The sequence below is a fragment of the Corvus cornix genome, chromosome 1A, assembly GCF_000738735.6.
Source record: "Corvus cornix cornix isolate S_Up_H32 chromosome 1A, ASM73873v5, whole genome shotgun sequence".
Classification (NCBI taxonomy): domain Eukaryota; kingdom Metazoa; phylum Chordata; class Aves; order Passeriformes; family Corvidae; genus Corvus; species Corvus cornix.
The window spans coordinates 64,956,196-64,978,514 of NC_047057.1; the positions used below are offsets into that span (position 1 = coordinate 64,956,196).

The 22,319-nt window shown below is 47.2% G+C and overlaps 1 protein-coding gene across 1 annotated transcript in view; it reads right to left on the reverse strand.

The window, feature by feature from the left end:
- Positions 1-497: 497 nt before the first annotated feature.
- Positions 498-22,319, reverse strand: part of ETV6 (ETS variant transcription factor 6) — a 135,607-nt gene continuing 113,785 nt past the window's right edge. The window contains exons 6-8 of the mRNA XM_039570761.1: positions 17,867-18,009; positions 7,703-7,803; positions 498-4,527 (exon numbers count right to left, since the gene is read on the reverse strand). Of these exons, the coding sequence (XP_039426695.1) occupies positions 4,422-4,527; positions 7,703-7,803; positions 17,867-18,009 (350 nt within the window). The 3' untranslated portion in view covers positions 498-4,421. The remainder of the gene's footprint in view (positions 4,528-7,702; positions 7,804-17,866; positions 18,010-22,319) is intronic.

Below are 22,319 nucleotides of genomic sequence, written 5' to 3' on the forward strand. Positions count from 1 at the left end.
TCACCACAACAACTCATTTTTGGTTTTTCTTTTTCCTTCTATGTCCTCTCCAAGAGAAGGAAGGAGAACCAGGTACATGCATCCAGTCATTAGAGGAGTACTCGGCTCATCTCTCAGGACAGGCAGCCAAGTAAATATTTCAAGGGACAGCCTTAACTTTTCCGAACAACATTTCCCAAGGAAGATCAAGACACTGCTCATACGTTTGAGCAGGGGGAGCCTACAGGTTTCATTTCCTGATTGAAAACAGCTGCTATGTGCTATAGACTCTTGGGTACCATGGCTCTTAAAAAGAAATAACCTTGTAGCAATGATTGCACCAACAAATTTGGCATTCCTGCTTTTATATTAAATTTTTTTTATTGAGATGATGTAATTACAAGCATTTTAAAAATTATTTGCAACTCACTGGCCCTGAGAATAGGCTTGTTTTTGTTTTGTTACATTCATTTGATTCAGTCCCTTAGCCCCACACCTTAAAAAAACAAAAGCCGTCATCAATAAAAACACTAGAATTTTATTTAAAAAAAACCCGAAGACCTCAAACTCTGGATTCGCATACAGTTGCAGTCTGACAAAAGAAATCTGGAGAATGCATATGTGGAGTTTGAAATCTGGGAAGGATGGCAGCAACTTAGTGTTCACAGAAAGGGCCCCAGTAGTGTTTTCTGGATGGAGAGGCAGTCTACAAATTTCAAACTTCAATCAAGAAAATACTCTGCTGTGGAACTGCAGCATGTCCTACCTGACTGGCCTCTGGCTTGTTGAGGCTTGTAGCAACTGATGACAATGAAGGTCCCACTTAACCTTTGCTTAACCACTTAACCACTCAGAACATTTGCTGGGTGCTGAGGTTGGCAAGGTTCTCTGGAGATCATCTGGTCAAACCCCCTCTGGTCAGGCAGGGCCAGCCAGGCCCAGTTGCCCAGGACCATGTCCAGGTGACTTGTGTGTCTCCAAGGATGAAACACTTTCTCCCTTTCCTCACTTGCTTTGGTGGCAAAGGCAGAAAGTTTGGCTGTTTTGCTGCTGGCAAATTCTACACTGGGAAATCAGAAACTGGGGGGAAGGCAGGTGTCAGTGTTGGTAGAAAGACGGTGTTACCTTTGCTAGTCCTGGCAGGCAGCGACACATTCCTATAGCTCAGGATGTTAAAGCTGTCTTTGCACTCCCATGGATCTGCCACGTGGATGAGAGGTTGATGGGAATCTCCCTATTGCAGCTGCTCTAGCTTGCCACTACTTTTTTAGTCATACCTGATAAACTCACTTCAAGACCCCAAGAGCAGTTCAAATCCTGCAGCTCCCAGAACAGGTCCCAAGCCCCTGCAGTTCTGGCAGCTCCGGTGTCACCCACATCATTCCCTTTGGCACCAGGAGACCTGGCAGGAGACAGGAAAGGCCTCTGTGGGACTGGCCTGTTCCAAGGTCAAAGGCTATTTTCATTCCAACTAGCATCAGCCTTGAGAGAACTCCTTCTCTGTGGTTGTGATGAAATTGTCTGAAGATGTCCTTTATGTGTGAACCGAGAAGAGTTTCCAACAGCCACAAACATTTTGTTTTCCCTTTGACTTAGATTCTGCAAGTGGAAGTGATTGCATTTTTTTGTAAAGGTGAACATTTCCGCTATAAAGCTTCCCTACAGGACAACGTGATTTTCCTGTCTTATCCAGTGCTGAGGATGGACTTTGTTCGGTAGATAATGGTGAGGAAATGGGTGGATTGTATCTGGTTCTCTGTATTTTGCAGTGTGCACCTTGGCCATGACAAAAAGCTGTGACTCATCAGAGCACTTTATACAGGAAGTCCCTATTGGTCTTTTTTTTGGTCCCTCACCATCTTGCAACAGCAGGTGAAAGAAAATAATGCAGTTATGCAGTTGTCTAGACCACAACAGTAAAGAGGATGAATCATTCTCTACAAAAATTTAGTTTCTTTCTACCACTGGACACCCAAGGATACAGCTAGAGCCTTTCTTTACATTGGTACTTCTGATCACACTCCATCTGTCAAATTCACCACTTCACTCCAGCTCCTGAGACCTGGCTGCAACTCGGGTGCCCTTGAGCAGGCTGACAGAGTAACTCCCTGGGACCTTGGTCTCAAGGGACCTTAGGTTTCAGATCTGTGACTACTGAAGCCCCACAGTGTCTCCCAATCTCATGCCTCATGAGCACCAAGTACTTGAGAGTCACAACAGAGACAGGTGACACATTGCTGAAAAACACTCCCCCGTCCATTATTTTGAGGCAGAAAAGATCAAGTACGTGGTGTGCTGGGACTTGTAACTTACTGACTATGATTTTATAGAAAAAACGTGGCTGGGAAAAGCTCAGGGAGAAATGTACACCTTGTCATTCCTCATCAGATACTGGCTCAGAAAAATCTCTTCTTGTTGTACGATGCTTATCTACACCCTTAACAAAGCTGTTCCTTCTATGACCTGTGACTCAACACTAAGTCTTTGGTGAGATTGGTCTATCTCCATTTAAACACAGGGGACACTGTTCATTGCCGAGTGCCATGTTTTCCTGGAGAGATTAACCCTCTTGTTAAATATGTGGAAAGATCAAATGTCGTGTTGGTTTAATAGCTGATAAAAGCTCTATCATGGGAATGTACCTTGTTTTTTGGTTGAAATGGATTAGATTAGCCTTTTGATTTTTTTCCAGATCTAGTTTCTTTTATGTTTCCATTAAAGAGGCTTTCTGCTTTTAATGCACTGGTGTGGACGTGCTTTCTTTCAGGCACCATGTGATTCCTGCAGTTTCCCTATACACCTTCTCCCTCTGCAAGCACCATTTCTGCTGCTAGATCTTCCTTCCATTCAAAGGACCACTGCTGATGGATCACTGGACACCTGGACACCACAGGCATTCCTGTCCTGGTGGTCCAAGCTTTGAAATGAAACAGGCCAGCAGGTTCTCTTGTTTGGGCATCAAGGACTGCTGAGCATTCTGTGACCAAACCAGGCATAGCTCTTTGCCTCATGCCAAGCACCCTCAGTGCACCAAACCAAATGGAGGCACCTTGCAACCAGAACAAAACCCCAAACCAAGAAAGCAACACAGCTGTAGGGTTTGTTTTTCTCTTGTCTTTTAAATCATGTTAAAAACAGTCAAGCTTCCTTGATGGCAGAGCTGTAGGATGGGGGAGGGCAGTGGGAGGCATAAAAAAAAAAAAATCCCAAAACAAAGCCAAAATCAATTACAAGATATAAGTATAGCTATTTGGTCTCTAGTTCTCTAACATCAGCTTTTAGAGTGGTGAATCATCTACCTCTCCAGCAGCACAAAATGATCCTGGAGAGGCTTCTGAGTAATACAAACCATGTGATGAGTCCCTTTGCTTTCTCCCTGTGATGTAAGGAACAGTCCTTCACCTTTCACCCCAGAATTGCTAGCAGGTATGAGAAACACCCCTTCGTTCTGTAATTACAGATGCTTCAGTCTTCCCTTTTTATAGAAAACTCTGAACTGAAATTCTGCATTGTGAATATACTGGGGGGTTTACATATATATTCATATATATATATATATATATGGAACTTTTATATATATACACACATATATATGTATTTGTCCCCACCCTCCCTTCCCCCTGCTCCATTCTATCACTTCTTTGCTAGAAGGAGGGAAAATGTTAACTGATAGTCTCTTGCAGAGGTTTGTCACATTTATTTTTCTCCTCCCCGGAGCACTTAGGTGATTGGTTTTGGTCCATATTCCAGCAGTTAACAGCCACTCGGAGTACTCATTGTGAGCCCAAGCTATGCTGGGATGACAGCCCAGCCTACATGTGAAGGGTGTCTCCTCTTCATTTGACAGGTATATGTGAGAAATTCTTTTGGTAGCTTCAACACATTTCTCAGTGGCAGCACATATAAATTGATCCAAGCAAACTGGAAGCCTTGAGCAAATCCCTTCTGTGTTGCTATTGTTTATGCGGTGTTGTGTCATGAGACTTGCACAGAAAATAAGAGCACTCTATTTCCATAGGAAAGCCTTCCAAAAAAAAAAAAAAAAAAAAAACCAAAAAAAAAAACCCAAAAAAAAGAAGCATAATCTGATGTCTTGTCCTATGTGAGATAAGGAAAGTCAAACTGCATGTTTATTAGGGAAAAAAAATGACAAAAAACCCCCAAAACTGAAACAAACCAAAAAGAAAGAAAAAACTCAAGGGAGACTTTGTAGGAACAGTGAAGTAGTGCATAAGTCCAGGCTTTCTCCCCTTTGCTTTCCTGCCAGCACCACTTCTGCCTGTTAGTTTGTTTTGTTAAGGTGCTTCAGGTCCTGCGTGATCTTCAAGCTAAGTGGCGACCTCAAGTACTGCTTCTGTGTTGTTGCTTCCCCTCCCAAACCGTGCTGACCATCGGGCAGATGTTTCTCCCCTGGACCCACAGAGGTGGTGCACCTGTTTCCTTCAGCACTCATCTTCTTGGTATATTTGTTCATCCAGTTCCTGGGATTCAAGGTGCTCGAGGCGGTCTGTCCGGCCACTCATGATCTCATCTGGGGTCTTCATGAACCTGCAAAACAGAGAAACCAGCGCATTTCTCAGGGGTCTCAGCTTTTATCTTCACCAAGTTGTTGAGACCCCTGAGCTCTAAAGCTCCCAAGATAAGCTTTGCTGTTTCCTCCCAAAGCCTTAGTATTTCCCAGCTTCTCCCCAGGTGTCTTCCCTCCTGCATACCTTGAAAGGAAACAAAAAAATCACTGGCATTTACCCCAGCTTCTTGAAAGCCCAAATCTGAACCAAACCCCATAGTCTTTTCCAAAGAATGATATTTATTTCTTCTCCCTCATATTGTCTGCTGTTGTCATGTCAGATGACAGCTTGGCCCAGGTACACTCATGTGTGGTGTCTGGTGACAGAGACATGGAAAGTGTTTATGATCAGCATATTTCAAAGCACAAGCCCTTGCAAGGTGTGGGGAGGCACAGGGCTACAGGCCTGCGTGTAGGTGAGTGAGAAGAACACAAAACATCAAAGGAACAGAGGGGGAAAAAGCCGAAGTCCAAATCAGAACAAGTTCCAGGAAATGGAAAAAGCCCTGAAGGTAAAAGGTTTTGGGCTGGGGAACTGTAAGCAAAGACAGTCTCTTCCTCTGTGATTGTAGCAAGCGTGACTGCAGTGAGGCAGCATCCTCTGTGATGAATGCCGTGGCTCCCAGCACCAATGTCTCAAGGCAGTTAAGTCTGCAGGGTGCTGGAGACCGAAACTGCCTCTGGGGAGGCATGGTAGCAGCAGGAAATGAGAAAGGACACACACCAGCCTGCAGTTTAAGTCTGCAGTCTTGGTTTTTGCCAGGATGCTTTTGTATACTACTGCACAGAGGTAGCTCTGCTTTTTCGTTTTCAATTTAGTGGTGTAGGAAGAGAGAGTGGCACAGGAAGGATGAAATCCTGGTTTCAACACAAATCAGTTTCCCAACTCCCAAGCACTTCTGGAGAAATTAGGATGAAAGATATTTATGCTGGAAGTAGTACAAAATTTCACAGTCTTTCATTAACAACATGCTGGTTAACATGCAGCAGTATGAAATGTGTTAATCGTAAGAGCTGATTTTACTTCAGGTTGATGATATGCTCCGTATCCTTGCCCCAGTGAAAACAAAAGCAACCAACAGGAGCCTTGTTACTATCACTGACCCAGAGTGCTCACTGCTGGAGCCTCTCAGCAAACACACAGCATAGCCTGGAACTAACCTTTTGCCATCCCTTCTAATTTTGGAAATCATGTGCATATATGCATTTAGGAAAAAAAAGAAAGGGCTATGACTCACTGCTGTGTGACTGCTGGAAAAATGCTGCTGCTACAAACGGTGTTACGGTGGTGAAAAACTTGTATGCAGGAGTGGTGAATCAGTGCCTGGCTACACACTGAAAATGCACCAAAGCCCACAGCCAGACTGTGCCCTGAGTTAAACCCTGTGACTGTCTTGTTGATCTTGCACAAGGATGAAATGAAAACACAGAGGGGTCCCACTGCCCTCCTCTCCATGTGGGGCATGGGCCAATGTAAGCTGTACCACAGGACTTTGGGTATTCCTTCTGGTCTGTGCTTTAAGTCACGTCGAGGAAACCACAGTGTGGGTATTTCTAATAGCATTTGATTACATTAAAAAAACCCAAACAAACACAACCCAACCCAGAACTGCATGAAAATTAAGAAACACTAGCTGTGACCTATTTTGTTGCAGAAGACAGCCAGCCAACCTATTAGAAATCCTTTTCTGACTCCATCTTACTTAAAGCTCCATACAGATATCTGCAGATGACAACAGCCTGCACATTAAAGTCACATTTCCTATTACTTCTGTGCTTGCGAGGAATAGCCAAGGAAGGCACATTAATGACTTGATTTTTTGCAGCTGTTCTTTTGCTCTTCAGATATAAATAGGTCTAAGAAAACAACATCAAAAAGTTTTTATTGGGAATTGTGCAAAGAAATGTTTTGCAGGGGTTTTTTTCCCAGTTTCCAAAGGAAATGAAGTTTCGTGTTTTATGCTCTCTGGTGACCTTTGAATCTGTTGGTCAGTTTGGCCAAGTCTTACAGAGGAACTGTGGTCTCCAAGGGCATTAAGTTACAATGGTTTTGAGAAAATAGGCAGCCTGGTTGAGAAGAGATGGACTCCTGTTTTGTGCATGTTCCCACTGAAGGGAAAGCTTCAAGAGAAGCACATTCCCTGTTCAGCATCAGAAATTCCCCCAGAGCAATGCAGTCTTCATACAAGGCCACAGAGATACAGGTACCCTTGGTACTGATGAAGCAACCTTGTTTTAACCTTCCACAGGAAAAATAAGTTACAATCGAGCACTTGATTTTGCCCATGACCGCTTCTGTCCTTCACTCTCCTTCCCACATCTATGTTTCCTTCTAAGAGCTAACACAAACAAGTCATTCCACAGAACCCTTTTCAGCTGAAGATAGTTTGAGTGCTAATGCAGTTCTGTTAGCTATTTAAGAAAACAAATTCTAAGATTGCCTTCCTACTGATATAATTTCCAAGCACACTACTAGATCCAGGCCACTGACAGCAAAGCAGTCTTTGGTCTAAGTTCAGTGCTCTGAGGGTCAGACATGCACTAGGATTTGCTGGTGTTGTCAGAAGAGAACAGGAGTGCTCTCACTCTGTGCCATCTGCACTCAAGTTTGTACAAGTAGCTCCCTGCTTTAATGCTGTTTCAGCCCCTATTTCCTAAATTATTGGTTGTATCATCCAATCCGATGCGTTGGGTTTTATGAACAGCTCTGGCAGCTCCCTCTCTTCCTTGAAGGCAGCACCAAAGATGTGGTCATCAAGTGCTTCTCTTCTGCAGTGCCCTTGAGGAAATGCCTGATCCCTGCTTAGCTTTCACTGGCAGCTGTGTTTGAGAAGTCCATTTGGAGTGGGTTTTCCAGCAGCTTGGCTGAATCATTTATCTAAGGTCTTAAACAAGACCTTAGATAAACGGCACAGCCTGCGTGAAGCAGTGAAAAGACTTCTGTTGTCTCCATTGATCACTGAGACAGGCCTGTGTTTTTGTAAACTGGTGTGGCTGCCTTGAAAGCTGGGAAGCAGTGCTCTAGACTGCTTTTACAAATGTATGGCCATTGTCAGCTGTGTTATAACTGTGGCAACGAGATATCCCACACAATTCCATCCTCCATCCTCAAAAACTAATTGTCTGTAGAAAGGAATGGCAAAGAAAGAAAATTACCTGAACAAAAGCCTTTGTCCTGGCTCTTTCCGGATAATATTTAGTTTGTAGTAGTGGCGTAGGGCTCTGGACATTTTCTCGTAAGTCATATTTGTTCTGTTCTGTTTTTTTCAAAAGAAAAAAGAAAAAAGTGGTGAGATGATTCATTAAAATCTTCCTAAGCCCCAAAATGAGTTGCAGAACTATCACAGCTACCTAAAGGAACCAAGACAGTTCAAGAAATTACATGTACCATTTTTTGCTGTTTGCAGGCCTGTTCTGCCCCCACAGCCCTCATCACCAAATTTTTGTGGGTCTCTTTCCACTCACAGCAATTTCAGCAAGGAGTCTAACAAAAATTCCAAGTGAGGTTTTTCTACAGTTTCTTGGAACACAGATAACAAAAGAATTAACTACAAGAGGAGACATTAGGTGGAGGGAGATGCTCATGCCAAGTGGGATGTGACAGGCCTGTTCTTAATGAAAACACCTTTTGTAAAAGTCTAGGAGTAGTGGCTAATAGGCTGAATCTGTCAGCAATCCCTGCTTACAGCACTGTTCCTCTGGGATTCCCCTGCATTAACTAGTTAATGCTCACAGAGCACTGTGAGGACTGACAGCCTGTTTCTCCTCTTCTTACACAGGTGTAAATCAAGAAGCCAGCTGGGTTGTACATCTGGTTCTGTGACAGATCCTTCCCTTCATTCTGGGAGCTGTTGGCCCCAAAGGCCATGGCCAGAGCGTTGAGGTATGAGATGATTCATCAAAACCTTCCCAAGCTCCCAGACGACATGGCCCTGCTGAAGCTGAGTGTCACAAGGCAGAAGTGATGGGCACTGGCAGAGCTGTATGTGGGCAGCCCCCTAAGTACTGACTTGGAACAGCAGGATCAGCCCCTTAGGCTATGTCTACACTAAGAGCATTTTTCTGGTCCGAGGAGCAGTGGCTGCTGTCTGGCAGACACTCCCAGCAGAGAGACAACTCTGCTGGCAAAGCTGTGTGTGCACGACTATAAAGCAGCTGCCTCGCCATTGGCAAAAAACCAGTAGAAGCAGGTTTTTGTTTTGGGAGCCTCCATGTCACGACTTTGGCTTCATCAAAGGACACTGATCCACCTGCCTAAAAGGGCCAGTAGGAGCAGACCTCCTCTGCTTGCCCTGACCACAGTAACTCTCCCAAGGGAGGCCACATCATGAGCTCCTGTGGCAATGAAACACTAACAGGGACAAAGTTTTCCTTGCAAAATCCAGACTCCTCTCGTTGGGAAGCCCCCTGAAATACTGTGTGTGCTTCTTCCAGTTCTTATATGCTGAAAGGCCACTGTGTTGCCCAAGTGGCCAGTGGTCTGAAGGAGCTTCAGTTTTAGACAGCCAGCATGAGACACGATGGCATGGCTCAATTATTAACGTGCAGGTTGGGTAAGTTACTAAGTTCATAAAATTCCCATTAGCCCATATCTCCACCATGTTCAGAACCACACGGATGACAGCACAACCCTCTGGTGCATCAGCTACTCTCCCAGTTTTGTGTTGTCTGAGAATCTGTCCCATCATCCAGGTCATTAATGGACATACAGTACTGCCCCCAGAATCAATCCCTGGGGTAAAATGACTAGTGACTGGATTTTGTGCCATTGATCACCACCTTTTCAGCCCAGCAGATCAGCCAGTTTTCAATCTACCTCACTGTATTCTTGTCTAGGTCATACTTAATTAGTCTGTCTTTGAGGCTGTTATGAGACAGTCTCAAAAGCCTTTCTAGAATCAAGATAAGTTATATCCACTATTCTCCCTGAATCCATTGAGCCAATCATTTTGTTGTAGATGGATATCACAACGGTCAAGCATTGTGGGAGTGTGTCTTGTTTGGTTCAGTCTGGGTCTCCCCTTTGGGTTTTGTGTTACTGTACCATCCCAGTTTGTACCCTCCTGGTTTCGGGTTCATAACCCTGCTTTCTCTATTTGTCTCCTCCCAGACCCCTGCCAATCTCTCTGGCACCCCTCCCAAGCTTCTAGAAAGTTCTGGCAGGGGCATCGAGTGATTGGTCTTGGGGGGAGGATCCCTCCCTTCCTTTCCCAAGATAGGTTCCCTTGTGTGTCCCTCATCCCGCAGACCCATCCTTCTCCTTCCCTGATTCGATGCCGTTGTCATCCCTCCCCTGTCGCTACCCCCCATAAAACCCCTGGCAGGCATGCTCAGGGTTGCTCATTGCTGGACACCCCCGGGGGGCGAGGTCCCCTGTTCGGAGACACAATAAACCTTCCGGATTTCATCCACAATTGAGCCTGCCTCCTTCTTCCACCACCTGCCTCTATTGCCGCGGTCCTGTGGAAGGACCCACGAGCCAGACCTCTGGTCTCCCGGATTCCGGAGGCTGGCCCCTGCAGCCTCCTGCGTCCAGAGCTGACCGGGCAAAGTGGGAACTGCTCCAAAAAGCGCCTATCGCGGGGCCCCCGCTTCCACCGGACCCCACGGAAGGGACTGATTGGACTTCAAGTGCGTCCTTGGGACGCCAAGCTACCCCAGTTGTAGCACGCTCCGTTTTAGTGAGCTGCGCTCCTGGGGAGGAGGACGGTAGCTCCACCCGCGCCAGCAGAGTCGTCCTCGGTGGAAATCGGGACGCCTGGAGCTCGCCTGGACACCAGCAGGTAAGTATTTCCCCGGGGGGGGGAACTTACCGTAAAGCCTTTCGAGGCAGTTCCGCGTGCGGGCGGAGCCACGCGAGCCGCAGTGTCGGCTGCGGAGCGAGGCACGGCGGGAGCGGCGGGACCCGGCGGTGCCCGCCCGGCCCAGCACAGCACGTGGTGAACGGCTTCGCACGGTGCGCGGCTCATAGGAGCCCAGGGTCAGCCCCGGGGCGAGTGTGTTGCTTGCCTCCGGCTAGTTTCGGGGAATCGGTGTCTGAGGATTGGTTTATTTTTAAAGCTCCAGACGTCGTGCTGTGGATTATGGGCGCAAAATTGTCCACAGCACAAAAGGGGGTATTTTTCCAAGTTGCGGGACTCCTGGGGGGGGGGGGGGGGGGACGTTTTTCTAAAGGGTGTTTAAAACGGTTTGTGCGGTGGCTGTTCCAGCACTTCCCTCAGTGCTCCCACAGTTCGGTTTTAAGCGATCCCTTTTGGAACGCCGTGGGAGCAAGAATAGCTCAGTCTGAATTGACAAAAGAAAAGGATTTAGATAAGTTTTCTTTGTTATACCTACAAATTCGGTCTGCTTTAAATCAAAAAAGGGAGAGGGAAGCACAGCCTGCCCCCGGTTCCCCAGTTACCCCTAAGCGTTCTCCTAAACCCGTGTCCCCTAAACCGGGCGTCCTGAAGGAAGCAAACCGCGATGCTGCGCAGGGTTGCCACCGACTCCCTGGCTTTCCTCGGGATTCTCGACCCCCCCGCCCAGACAGTCCTGGCCAGACTGCTCGGGGCTTACCCCATTCCCCGACTTCCCCAGTTGCTAGACCCCGTGTTCGCTTTAGTTATATTGAGAACTTAGAAAATGGATTCCCTGCCCGACGAGGACAAGATGGCGGGTGCCACATGGCAGAAACCCCGTCTTGCCCTCCCCCCGTTTCTTCATCCCCAAACCCCTTTCTGCCAAGTCCCAACCCCTTTCATCATGACCCCTCCCAGTACCCTAACTCCTCCCACACCCAAGCTGGGTCCACCCCTGTTGCCCCTCCCACCGGTCATCAGTGCACGCCCCCATGCTCTGCCCCTAGAAGTTGTTGTAGGTCCGTGTCTGGTTGCCACCCGCTTCCTGCTTCCGGTTCCCATGCTTGGCCTTCCGGTTCCCACGGTGAGTGGCCGGAAGGGGAGGGGCCTGAGGACTGGAACCCGGAACTGGACTCCATTCCTTCGGCCGCTCCAGTTTTTTATCAAAGGTCCAGGAGAGGGGGAATGACCCACACCAACTGGGAACCCCTCTCCCACCAAACGATCAAAGAACTCTGCAAGGCGCAGAAGGAGTTCGGGAGAGAAAGCAAATATTTTCGTGGCCTTTTAAAGGCAAATCTCTCCGGAGCAGTAATGACGCCTTTCGATTTGCGTCAGCTTTTCTCGTGCTTGCTTTCCTCAGTAGAGTTTCTGCTCTGGAAATCAGCATGGGAAAAGGAGCTCCGTCGACTCCTTCCGGTGCTTCTGCAAAGTTCGGATACGGCCGTTGATGCCGACAATCAGGAAGTAATGATGGACCATCTGAGTGGCGAGGGAGAATGGGCGTTGGCGCCGAAGCAGGCCCAAGGTCTGCCTTTAGAGGTGCTGCAACAGGTCAAGGAAGCGGCCGGAAAGGCATTCCTTGGCCTGAGGCCGGACGCTCCCGTGCTAACGTACTCGCAGGTCCGTCAGCAACACACTGAATCGTTCCTAAGGTTTGTGGAGCGATTAACCCGAGCTGTAGAGTTGCAGGTTAAGCAGCCGGCGGCCAGAGAGAAGGTCATCGCAGAGATGGCAATGGTCAACGCCAACCCGCAGTGCAAGGCGGCCATCCTGAGCCTCCCCCTGGACCCTCCGCCGACGATACAGGCGATGTTAGAGGTTTGCGCTGCGAAGGCGCCACACCTACAACCTGCCGGCTTGGATAAGCAGCGATCCCGGGGAACGATTTCGGTGGGAACAGCAACACACCATACTGCTGTGGACCAGAAGAGGATCACGGGCCGAAGCAACAGACCACCTCCGGCAAAGAACAGCCAGAAGCGGCCTCAACAGCAGACCAAGAACACCTGCTTCCTCTGCGACCAGCCCGGGCATTGGACCAAAGATTGTCCACTCAAGAGACAGTTTTATCAATTTAAAAGAGAACAAGGGTTGGGGGGCTTGAGGGCCGGGAACAAAAAAACTGAATGAGGAGCGTGCGCCCGCCCCACGTGAAGACAAAAAAGGGACGGGACGCAAGGGGGAGGAGGGACAGGGGAGGGCAGATAGCGATGACACAAAATCACCAGATGTGACTTTTCAGCCTGACTTCACTTCTCCTGCTGATGGTTCTTTCAGGTTGCAGCCGTCGACACCGCTCTTCCTGAAAACCAACGAGTGGCACGCCGCACCAGTAAGTGTCGGTGGTGAGCTGGGGACGTGGGACCCAAGCCCTAGCAGGTATGTCATTGTTGGAGATGTTCAATGCACACCACCAGAGATCGAAGTCGCTCCGGGACTCATGACATCCAGTCCCGAAGGACCTGTTCTCTGGCTGTGCTGTGTCCGTCCACCTCTGTTTCTGCCTAGAGGGCAGATGGTCGCCCAGGCTATCCCTGCAGGAGGGCCACACCCAATGGTGTGTGCCACTCATGTAATAGGGACAGGGAAGCCGAGGGTAGACTGTAAAATCAACAGAGCGGAAGAAGTCCTTCACCTCAAGGGGCTTCTGGACACAGGGGCAGATGTGACGATCATTCCCACACGGGAATGGCCGGCACATTGGGAACTGCAAAATGTGGCAGGGCACGTACAAGGTGTTGGGGGCATCCAATTGGCTAAACAGTCTAAAAGGTCGTACAAATTAAGGGGCCGAGCGGACAATTGGCCAATATACGTCCGTTCGTACTGGATTACAAGGAACCCCTCTTGGGGAGAGACCTCATGCAGCAGTGGGGAGTCACCATTGACATTCCTGACCCCCCGCAGAATTTTTGCGCAGCGGTCACTGAGGAGCGCCCTACCCAGAAATTGACATGGAAAACGGACCATCCAGTCTGGGTAGAGCAATGGCCGCTCTACAGTGAGAAATTAGAGGTGCTCGAGAAGCTCGTGGAAGAGCAGCTTAAGAAGGGGAATATCGTGGACACCAACAGCCCCTGGAATTCCCCTGTCTTCGTTATAAAAAAACCTAACAAAGACAAATGGCGGCTCCTCCAGGACCTTCGCCAAATTAATGACGTGATAGAGGACATGGGCTCTCTCCAGCCGGGAATGCCATCCCCAACGATGCTTCCCCAAAATTGGAACCTGGCAATAATCGATATTAAAGATTGTTTTTTCCAAATTCCTCTGCACCCTGACGATGCCCCGCGTTTCGCCTTCTTGGTTCCGGTTATCAACCGAGAAGCCCCGAGGAAGAGATACCATTGGAAAGTGCTGCCGCAGGGCATGAAGAACAGCCTGACCATCTGCCAATGGTATGTCTCTTCCTTGCTTGCCCCAGTTCGCGCAGCCGCAAAAGAGGCCGTCATATTCCACTACATGGATGATGTCCTCGTGTGTGCCCCCGACAATGACATGCTTGCGAATGTGCTTGACCTGACAATCAGTGCATTGGTTGCTGCAGGGTTCGAGCTCCAAGAAGAGAAAATTCAAAGGATGCCACCTTGGAAGTACCTGGGCCTGGAAATTACAAAGCGGACCATTGTGCCGCAAAAATTGGCTATCAATACAAATATTAAGACTTTAGCAGATGTCCACCAACTGTGTGGGTCACTAAATTGGGTAAGGCCGTGGCTGGGTCTATCCAACGAAGACCTAGCCCCCCTTTTTGATTTACTAAAAGGGGGAGAGGAACTCAGTTCTCCCCGGACACTTACTCCAGAGGCGCGGACAGCCCTGGAGAGGGTGCAACACCTGATGTCCACCAGGCAAGCAAGCAGGTATAGACCTGACTTGCCATTTAAGTTCATCATCCTGGGTAATCTGCCACACCTGCATGGGGTTGTCTTCCAATGGGAGGACAAGAGGAAGAGTAAGGAAGACCAGGACCAGAGGGACCCCCTCTTGATAATAGAGTGGGTCTTCCTCAGTCATCACATGTCCAAAAGAATGACACGGCCACAAGAGCTGATGGCTGAGCTGATCTGGAAGGCTAGAGTCCAGATCAGGGAGTTATCAGGATGTGACTTCGACTGCATTCACGTACCAATCAGGACACAAACGGGCCAAATTACCAAGGCAATGTTGGAGAGCTTGCTTCATGATTGTGAAGCTTTGCAGTTCGCTCTGGAGGGCTACACAGGCCAAATTTCCTTACATAGGCCAGCCCACAAATTTTTAATTCGGAAATCAAATTTGAATTAAATACAAAGAGTGTTCGGAGCAAGGAACCTTAAAAGGCCTTGACCGTTTTCACTGACGCGTCTGGGGCGTCCCACAAGTCAGTCATGACTTGGAAAAACCCCCAAATTCAGCGGTGGGAGGCTGATATTAAGGAGGTGGAAGGATCAGCTCAAGTTTCTGAGTTAGATGCAGTCGTCAGGGCTTTTGAAAGATTCCCCGAACCCTTTAATTTGATAACTGACTCTGCATATGTAGCAGGGGTAGTCTCCAGAGCTGAACATGCCATATTGCCTTGTATGAGTTGCTCTCATACACAGCCTTGTATGAGTTGCTCTCAAAATTGGTTAGCCTAGTCTCCCACCGAGAGCAACCATTTTACGTGATGCACGTCAGGTCACACACGGACCTGCCCGGGTTCATCGCGGAAGGCAACAGGAAGGCAGATGCCCTTGCTGCGCCAGCCGCGATGGCCCCGATCCCAGATGTATTTGGGCAGGCCAAAATTAGCCATCAGCTGTTCCATCAAAACGCGCCTGCCCTGGTCCGGCAGTTCAATCTGAAGCATGACCAGGCCAGAGTGATCATGGCCGCGTGTCCTGAATGTCACCAATTAGCTCTTCCCGCCATTGGCACCGGCGCAAACCCCCGTGGCCTTAATAGTTGTGAGGTGTGGCAGATAGACGTGACACATGTCGCTTCATTCGGCAGAATGAAGTATGTACATGTGTCAGTAGATACCTTCTCTGGAGCCGTCTTTGCCTCTGCCCACACAGGGGAAAGGGCTAGCGATGTCATAAGGCACCTAGTGCAGGCATTTGCTACCCTGGGCATCCCCAAAGTTATTAAAACTGATAACGGCCCAGCCTACACCTCCAAGGAGTTCAGGAGCTTCCTGCAGCAATGGGGAATAGAGCACAAGACAGGCATCCCCTATTCCCCGACAGGTCAAGCGATAGTCGAGAGGGCTCACCAAAATATCAAGAGGATGCTACAAAGGCAAAGGTCCTCAAAGAAATTAGAATCCCCAGCTGTCAGGTTCTCAAGGGCACTGTTCACACTAAACTTCCTCAACTGTGCCTTTGAGAACCTGAATCCACCGATCGTGCGGCACTTCGGGCGGTCTCAGCAGCTGCAAATGAAAGAAAGGCTTCCGGTGTTGGTTAAAGACCCGGAGACTCGGGAAATACAGGGCCCTCATGAACTAGTTACATGGGGGAAGGGATATGCATGCATATCCACCCCCGAGGGCCCCAGGTGGATCCCATCAAAATGGGTGAAACCGTGTATTTCCCAGCCCACCAGAGGAAGAAGTCAAGCACCCCCTAAAACCGGGGTGGGTTAACCCTATGCCCCTCTGGACCCCAACTCTGCCCCAGTTGTTATTCCCAATTCTGATATTCTTCCTTTTGAGTTTCTTTCTAGTTTAGAGACTACAGAAATGGATCCTGCACCATCCATCCGAGCCATCGCCAGAAGCCTGCAGCTTGTTGTCATCCTGCGGCTGCTCCCATGGCCTGCGTCGCCGCGGATAGTTCCCCAACCGGCAGCAAATGTGTGGTCAGTCCTGGCGCAAACCATGGGCCAAGACCACGTATGTTTACATCAAGGGCGGAGAACATCCACAGACAAGATGCAGGCCATGGTGATGCAAATTCGGAAAGAAACTGGTGACTGGCTCGGCGACATCTTCAGCAAATGGGGACTATCCGGATGGGCACCAGATTCTCCGATCTGGACTGATTTTTCTTTTTGTTTTTTGATTGCCCTAATTTTGTTTGGACTCCTCAAGAGAATGTTAGTAAAGTTGATTACAAGCTCCCCCTCCCCTACAGATATTGACCAAGCCGAGGTACTCCCGGATGCAGAGGCCCTGCAAGAACCGGAGCTCGAACCTCCGGCTCCTGAGTTGCAAGAGTTCGAGGTCTTTTATCCGGACTCTGGATATTACCCCCAGCTGAACTTTAAACCATCTTAAAAAACAAAAAAGGGGGAGATGTGGGAGTGTGTCTTGTTTGGTTCAGTCTGGGTCTCCCCTTTGGGTTTTGTGTTACTGTACCATCCCAGTTTATACCCTCCTGGTTTTGTGTTCATAACCCTGCTTTCTCTATTTGTCTCCTCCCAGACCCCTGCCAATCTCTCTGGCACCCCTCCCAAGCTTCTAGAAAGTTCTGGCAGGGGCATCGAGTGATTGGTCTTGGGGGGAGGATCCCTCCCTTCTTTCCCAAGATAGGTTCCCTTGTGTGTCCCTCATCCCGCAGACCCATCCTTCTCCTTCCCTGATTCGATGCCGTTGTCATCCCTCCCCTGTCGCCACCCCCCCATAAAACCCCTGGCAGGCATGCTCAGGGTTGCTCATTGCTGGACACCCCCAGGGGGCGAGGTCCCCTGTTCGGAGACACAATAAACCTTCCGGATTTCATCCACAATTGAGCCTGCCTCCTTCTTCCACCACCTGCCTCTATTGCCGCGGTCCTGTGGAAGGACCCACGAGCCAGACCTCTGGTCTCCCGGATTCCGGAGGCTGGCCTCGCAGCCTGCTGCGTCCAGAGCTGACCGGGCAAAGTGGGAACTGCTCCGAAAAGGACGCAGAGGCAAAGCATGAGTTCCCATTTGTAAATCCATGCTGACTACTCATACATTCATATGAATATACTTATATACATGTACAGAAATATCCATACATAACTCAGCCCCAAACTGTAAAAATCAGTACCAGCTTTCCAGAGAACAAAGCAGGAACTGCCCTCTTAGAAGGAAATACATAATCCTGCAGCATTTGGTGTCTGTCCCAGGGCAGCGTGTAGGATCTGGGAGTTGCTACAGACAGGAACACAGAAAGGTCCTGCTGAGATGTAGTACAGAGCTCCTCGTAAGCCACATCTCATCAGAATATCCTCAGCATCAGGTTTTGAGAAGAAATAAGATGCCTTGAGAGAGAACTGTTAATTCTTGCACTCCTTGTAATTTTATAATTACATGCATTTATAACTAAAGGCCTTTAAATCAAACCAACAAGTTCTCTATATGAAGAATAGGTTTTAGTGCTTCAGGATGGATGATGCGCTGTATTTCTAATGTACACAGAATAAAAGATTACGGTTTTCCAGCAGTCATTTATATGCCATCCTCTCTTCCTTCCCCCGTTTATAACAATCCTGTGATGCTACAAGAGGTGAAGCACTGCAGGAGGAAAATTGCATTGCTTCCTTACCTTGTGGTTTCCCCACAGACGGGCCAGTCCGTTGGGATCCACTATCCGAAATATTTTGGATTCCTTATCTTCCCATCGGATGAAATTTTCGTACCGGCTGTCAGAAAGCAGCTGATAAACATAATCCCAAAGCAACCTACAGTCTGTGAAGAGAGAAGCAAGAAAAGATTAACTTTCCCTTTTTTTCCTTGGGATTAATTCTGGAAACTTTTGGGTGGATGTGTAGTGAAAGGACAGTTGGGATCAGGGCTGAAATGCTGCTGCAACCCGAAATGAAAATGGCTTGGCTGGTATCAAGTAATGTTTGTAAAATGGACTGGAATATACAGCCTCTTCTGATGCATCCCAGTTCTCCTGACACTGACAGAGCACCCCGGTCACATCAAAAGCTGTGTGAGGTGACCTGCTGGTCTTAGCTGTGTGTTTATGGTTGTACTGAAGCACATAAAGCTCACGCTGTCGGCCCTGATGCTGTTGCTGGCTGTTTTAGTGGAGAAATCAAGAATCCTGCAACCTGCTCTCCCTGCTTGAGGCTGTCCCTTTCTGTGCTAACATGTGAGTCTAAAGCATGGGCACTATAACAACTTTCCTTTGTAGACTCCATGTGATATAAAACTGACACCTTCTTTAATTTTCAATTTGATTTTTTATTTTACTTTTTAAGGTTCCTGAAAAGAAACAACACCTAAGTATTATAATTACTTGAGTGCTATTGAGAGGTTAAATACTTTCTATTTGGATAATTGAATTCAAATTTCCTCTTGGCAAACAGTCCTTAGGTCGCTAATTAAAGGTCTAACAGACACTTAAGGTTTAGTTTAGTGTTTTTCAGTTTCAAGGCAGTCTCTTGAGACTGAGGAAGCCAAGAGCTGAGCTGCTCTTACTTCCTGTTTGCAATATGTGTGTGCAGCACAGAATCACTAGGAATATGCAAAGTGAATTGTACAGAGCTGGGGGTACTGCTGCTGTCAGAAACAACAGGGTTTTCACAGCTCAGCTATCCCGATTTCTAAGGTGGCTGTGGGGTTGCATTTTACTTTGAAAGCAATACCAGCCTCTGAGAAATGGTTTGTTAGAGTTGTTCAAGGGCTGGCAACCAAAGACATGCAGCTTCTAAGTGCTAAAATGGATTCTTGTCAGCCTGTCTTTCTGTTCCTGTCTGTCTGTCTGGGGTTGGCACATGCTACAGTGGGGATGACAACATGAGAATATAAAATACTTTTTGAGAAAGGATATGAATAACACATTTAGTGAATACACCTGAAATGGATAGAGATCTTAAAGTTATTTTCCCACTTTCAAACTGCAAAGAGTATCTCTGACACCAGTACTGTCTCTAAAACCAGAGCTTAGTTTGCCAGTGCCCTTGCTTCAGTCTCTCCCTGCCAGTTCTACAAAGAATAAAGCAGTTTGTTTTGAAGACATGACATCTGGCAAAAATTGCAGGTTCCCATTCTAACTGAAACCTACCCTGCTGGTCACCTCATCCATGACATCTACAAGCCTTGTGGAGGAATGTGAAAGGAAAGAGACAGACTTTTGGGTTAGAAAAGCCTTCTTTTCATTAACATTTTTCACAGAAAAACATTTTCCACAGAAAAATGTCCATCCCCATTTGAAATTTTTCTAGGTTTTGATTAAAAAAATGAAACCTGGGCACAAGTTTCCCTGGACTAAGTGAGAGGTCTAAAAACGGAAGGCTACTACTTTAATTTTTGTCATCTCCCCCTCTCACAAATTCACAAAACACAATTCTTACAGTGCACACACACCCACATACACCGAAAAAACTTATCTAGACTTCATTTATGATTCAAGACAAGGGAGATTATATTGCTCTTCTGGTTTGTGCCTTTTAATATTGTGGGAGGTTCTCAGATAAAAGGGTAGTAAGGCCCCACTTAAATGGTTCTTTGACACATGTGCAATTCATTCCAGAACTCTTTCAATACAAGAAATGTATAGAAAATGGCTTTTTAGTGCAAGAATCCTTGGGGTCAGCTGGAGGGATGGTGCTCCTGCAGAGGCCAGTCAATGTCAGGCTTTGTCATATTCTTGAATGTTCAACCCAGGCCAGACAACCTCCAATTACAGCACCTTATAGCTCATATTTACAGTTCTGCAGAGACACAATTTACACTCATCTTTACTTTCACCTCATTATTTGCAATAGGCAATGTTATTTTTAATCTCTCTCTCACATTCAGATACACACCCTGGGCCCCCCTTCCGCACAAAACCAAAGAAGCACACAAAAAAAAATCAGCCTGAGGTGTCTAGGTGGAAACAGAGAGAGCTTCAGATGCTAAGAAGAGCTAGGATTCAAGTGCAGATTTGGTTTTTTGTTGTTCACTTAGTTTTTAGGATGGATGCAGGCTAAGCTTGAATATAAATACACTTCAAATGACAAGAACTCAGATCTGCATCTTGAGATCTTCACAAGAAAAATCCTAAGTGATCAAGGGCCCCATCCCATATTCTAAACTGACTGAGCTGCTCAGACTTGCAAAGGTATTTAGTAGGCTGGTGGAATTTGCAAAAAACCCCAACCACCCAAGTATCTGAGACTGCTGTTTGCTTCAACAATAAAACTGAAAATCCTTGAAAACTCTGCTTGGTTCCTACAACCACTTAAAAACTCGATTTCAAACCATATGGCTGTCTATCAGCAAATTTAGATATATGACTCAGTTGCAGTAATTTAATGAGCAGCAGGGCAACTGTGGTAACTGTGTCTCAAGCCACTGCAAATAGGAAATAAAAAGCATCAAACACCAGTAGAAAAGATTCAGGCTCACTGAATTGCTTCTCCCCAGAGCTGAGAGCTCCGAGCACACTGTTAGTTATCTTGGAGCAGCTGATGCTTTGCAGCACACTTCAGTTATGTATGAGCTCTGCTTGCACAGGACCAAAGCAGCTTGCCTTCCTTCTAGTTTCACTTGGGACACCTTTAGGAATTTGAGCACAGGCACTCAAGGGGTTTTTTGTTTGTTTTTAACCACAAATGGTTGCCCTATGTATCTGTCACCACAGACTGCACAGTAAAAAATTTGAGGTCCTGGAGGGTTCTCTGTGACTGACAGAGGATCAGCAATTAAATCATCTACCAGTAGAGACCATCTTTAATAGGACATTAGAGACAATGAGTCGAGGCTCCCTGGTAACTCTCAGAGACTCTAATGAACTTGGATTATGGTATAGCCCATTTGGAAGCCTGTGAAATTGGTCAAAACCCAGGAAGAGGCAATGCTAGAGAACGCTTTTAAAAGGAGCTTCTCTGCTGGGAAAAGAGGCACCTCCACAAAAGGCTGGTGGAGCTGACAGACAATGTGCTCAGGCACCGGGTGGGATTCTTGGGCCAGCAGCTGGATTTTGATAATCCTTGTGGGTGCCTTCCAACTCAGGATACTCTATGATTCTATGATACAGAAAGTTGCATCCTCCAGGAAGGTCAAAAGTGTGATATGTATTTTTAGGAAGGATTGTGGAAATGGAGAGGAGGACTTGTACGTGGATAGTTGTTTTGTAAATGTCAATCACTTGTATGAGAAAAGTCTGGATGGTGGGAATGACTCCATGAAGACTCAATCTCTTCCTTGGCTGTCAGAAGGCCTCCAAAGGAGCTGCTGCATGAGGGGACTCTCCACAGGGTGTGTGTTGGCTAGTGAGTAATGGCAAGAAAGCACGTGGATGTTGCTGATGCCAAGCAAGTTTAAAAGTGTGGGAGATTCAGCTGGGGAGTTGAGTCAGGGCTGGTACCTAAATTGTTTGGGCATGCTGCAATTTCCTGCCTTTTGGCTAAAATAAGCTTACTTAGAAAGCAACTATGCCTCTCTAGCACGGGGAAACATCATTTCCCCCTAGCACATACATACTTTTTTTTAAAGTGAACTCAGATGGTTGAACGTTGTACAGTCTGCAGCTACAGAGATTTAGCTGTGGGTAGAGCTGGGACTGAGAGGCTTTAAGGTGATGTAGCTGGAGTGGGAAGGTGGTGAATGGCCCAGCAATGCGGAAAGGGCTCCTAAACACTGGCACTTCCATGCCCAACCATTTTCTCAGCCGTAATACTAGGCAAGTCTGAACTATGTAATTAGCTGAGAATTAGGGCAATCTGCAGCTTCAAATGGAGAGGTATGGCTACAACTTTCCTCCTGCAGCTAATGCTTCTAGAGAGACTTTTATAGTTTATGCACAAGGCAGTGATAAGGTGTAGAGTACTTAGTTGGTTCTCAAATTGTCTGCCATAAGCACTGCCCTACATGCACAAGAGGCAGCAGTTTCCTGCTAATAAAAGCCATGTTATTATTAATTGATTAGGCAGAGTCTTCTGAATACACACCTAAAGAATACCAGCATATAAATACTTCTTAATGGCTATATGATAGTAATAAATATCCCTTAGAAATGAAATACCATCTCAGAATGATCTGTAAATTAAACATTATGGATC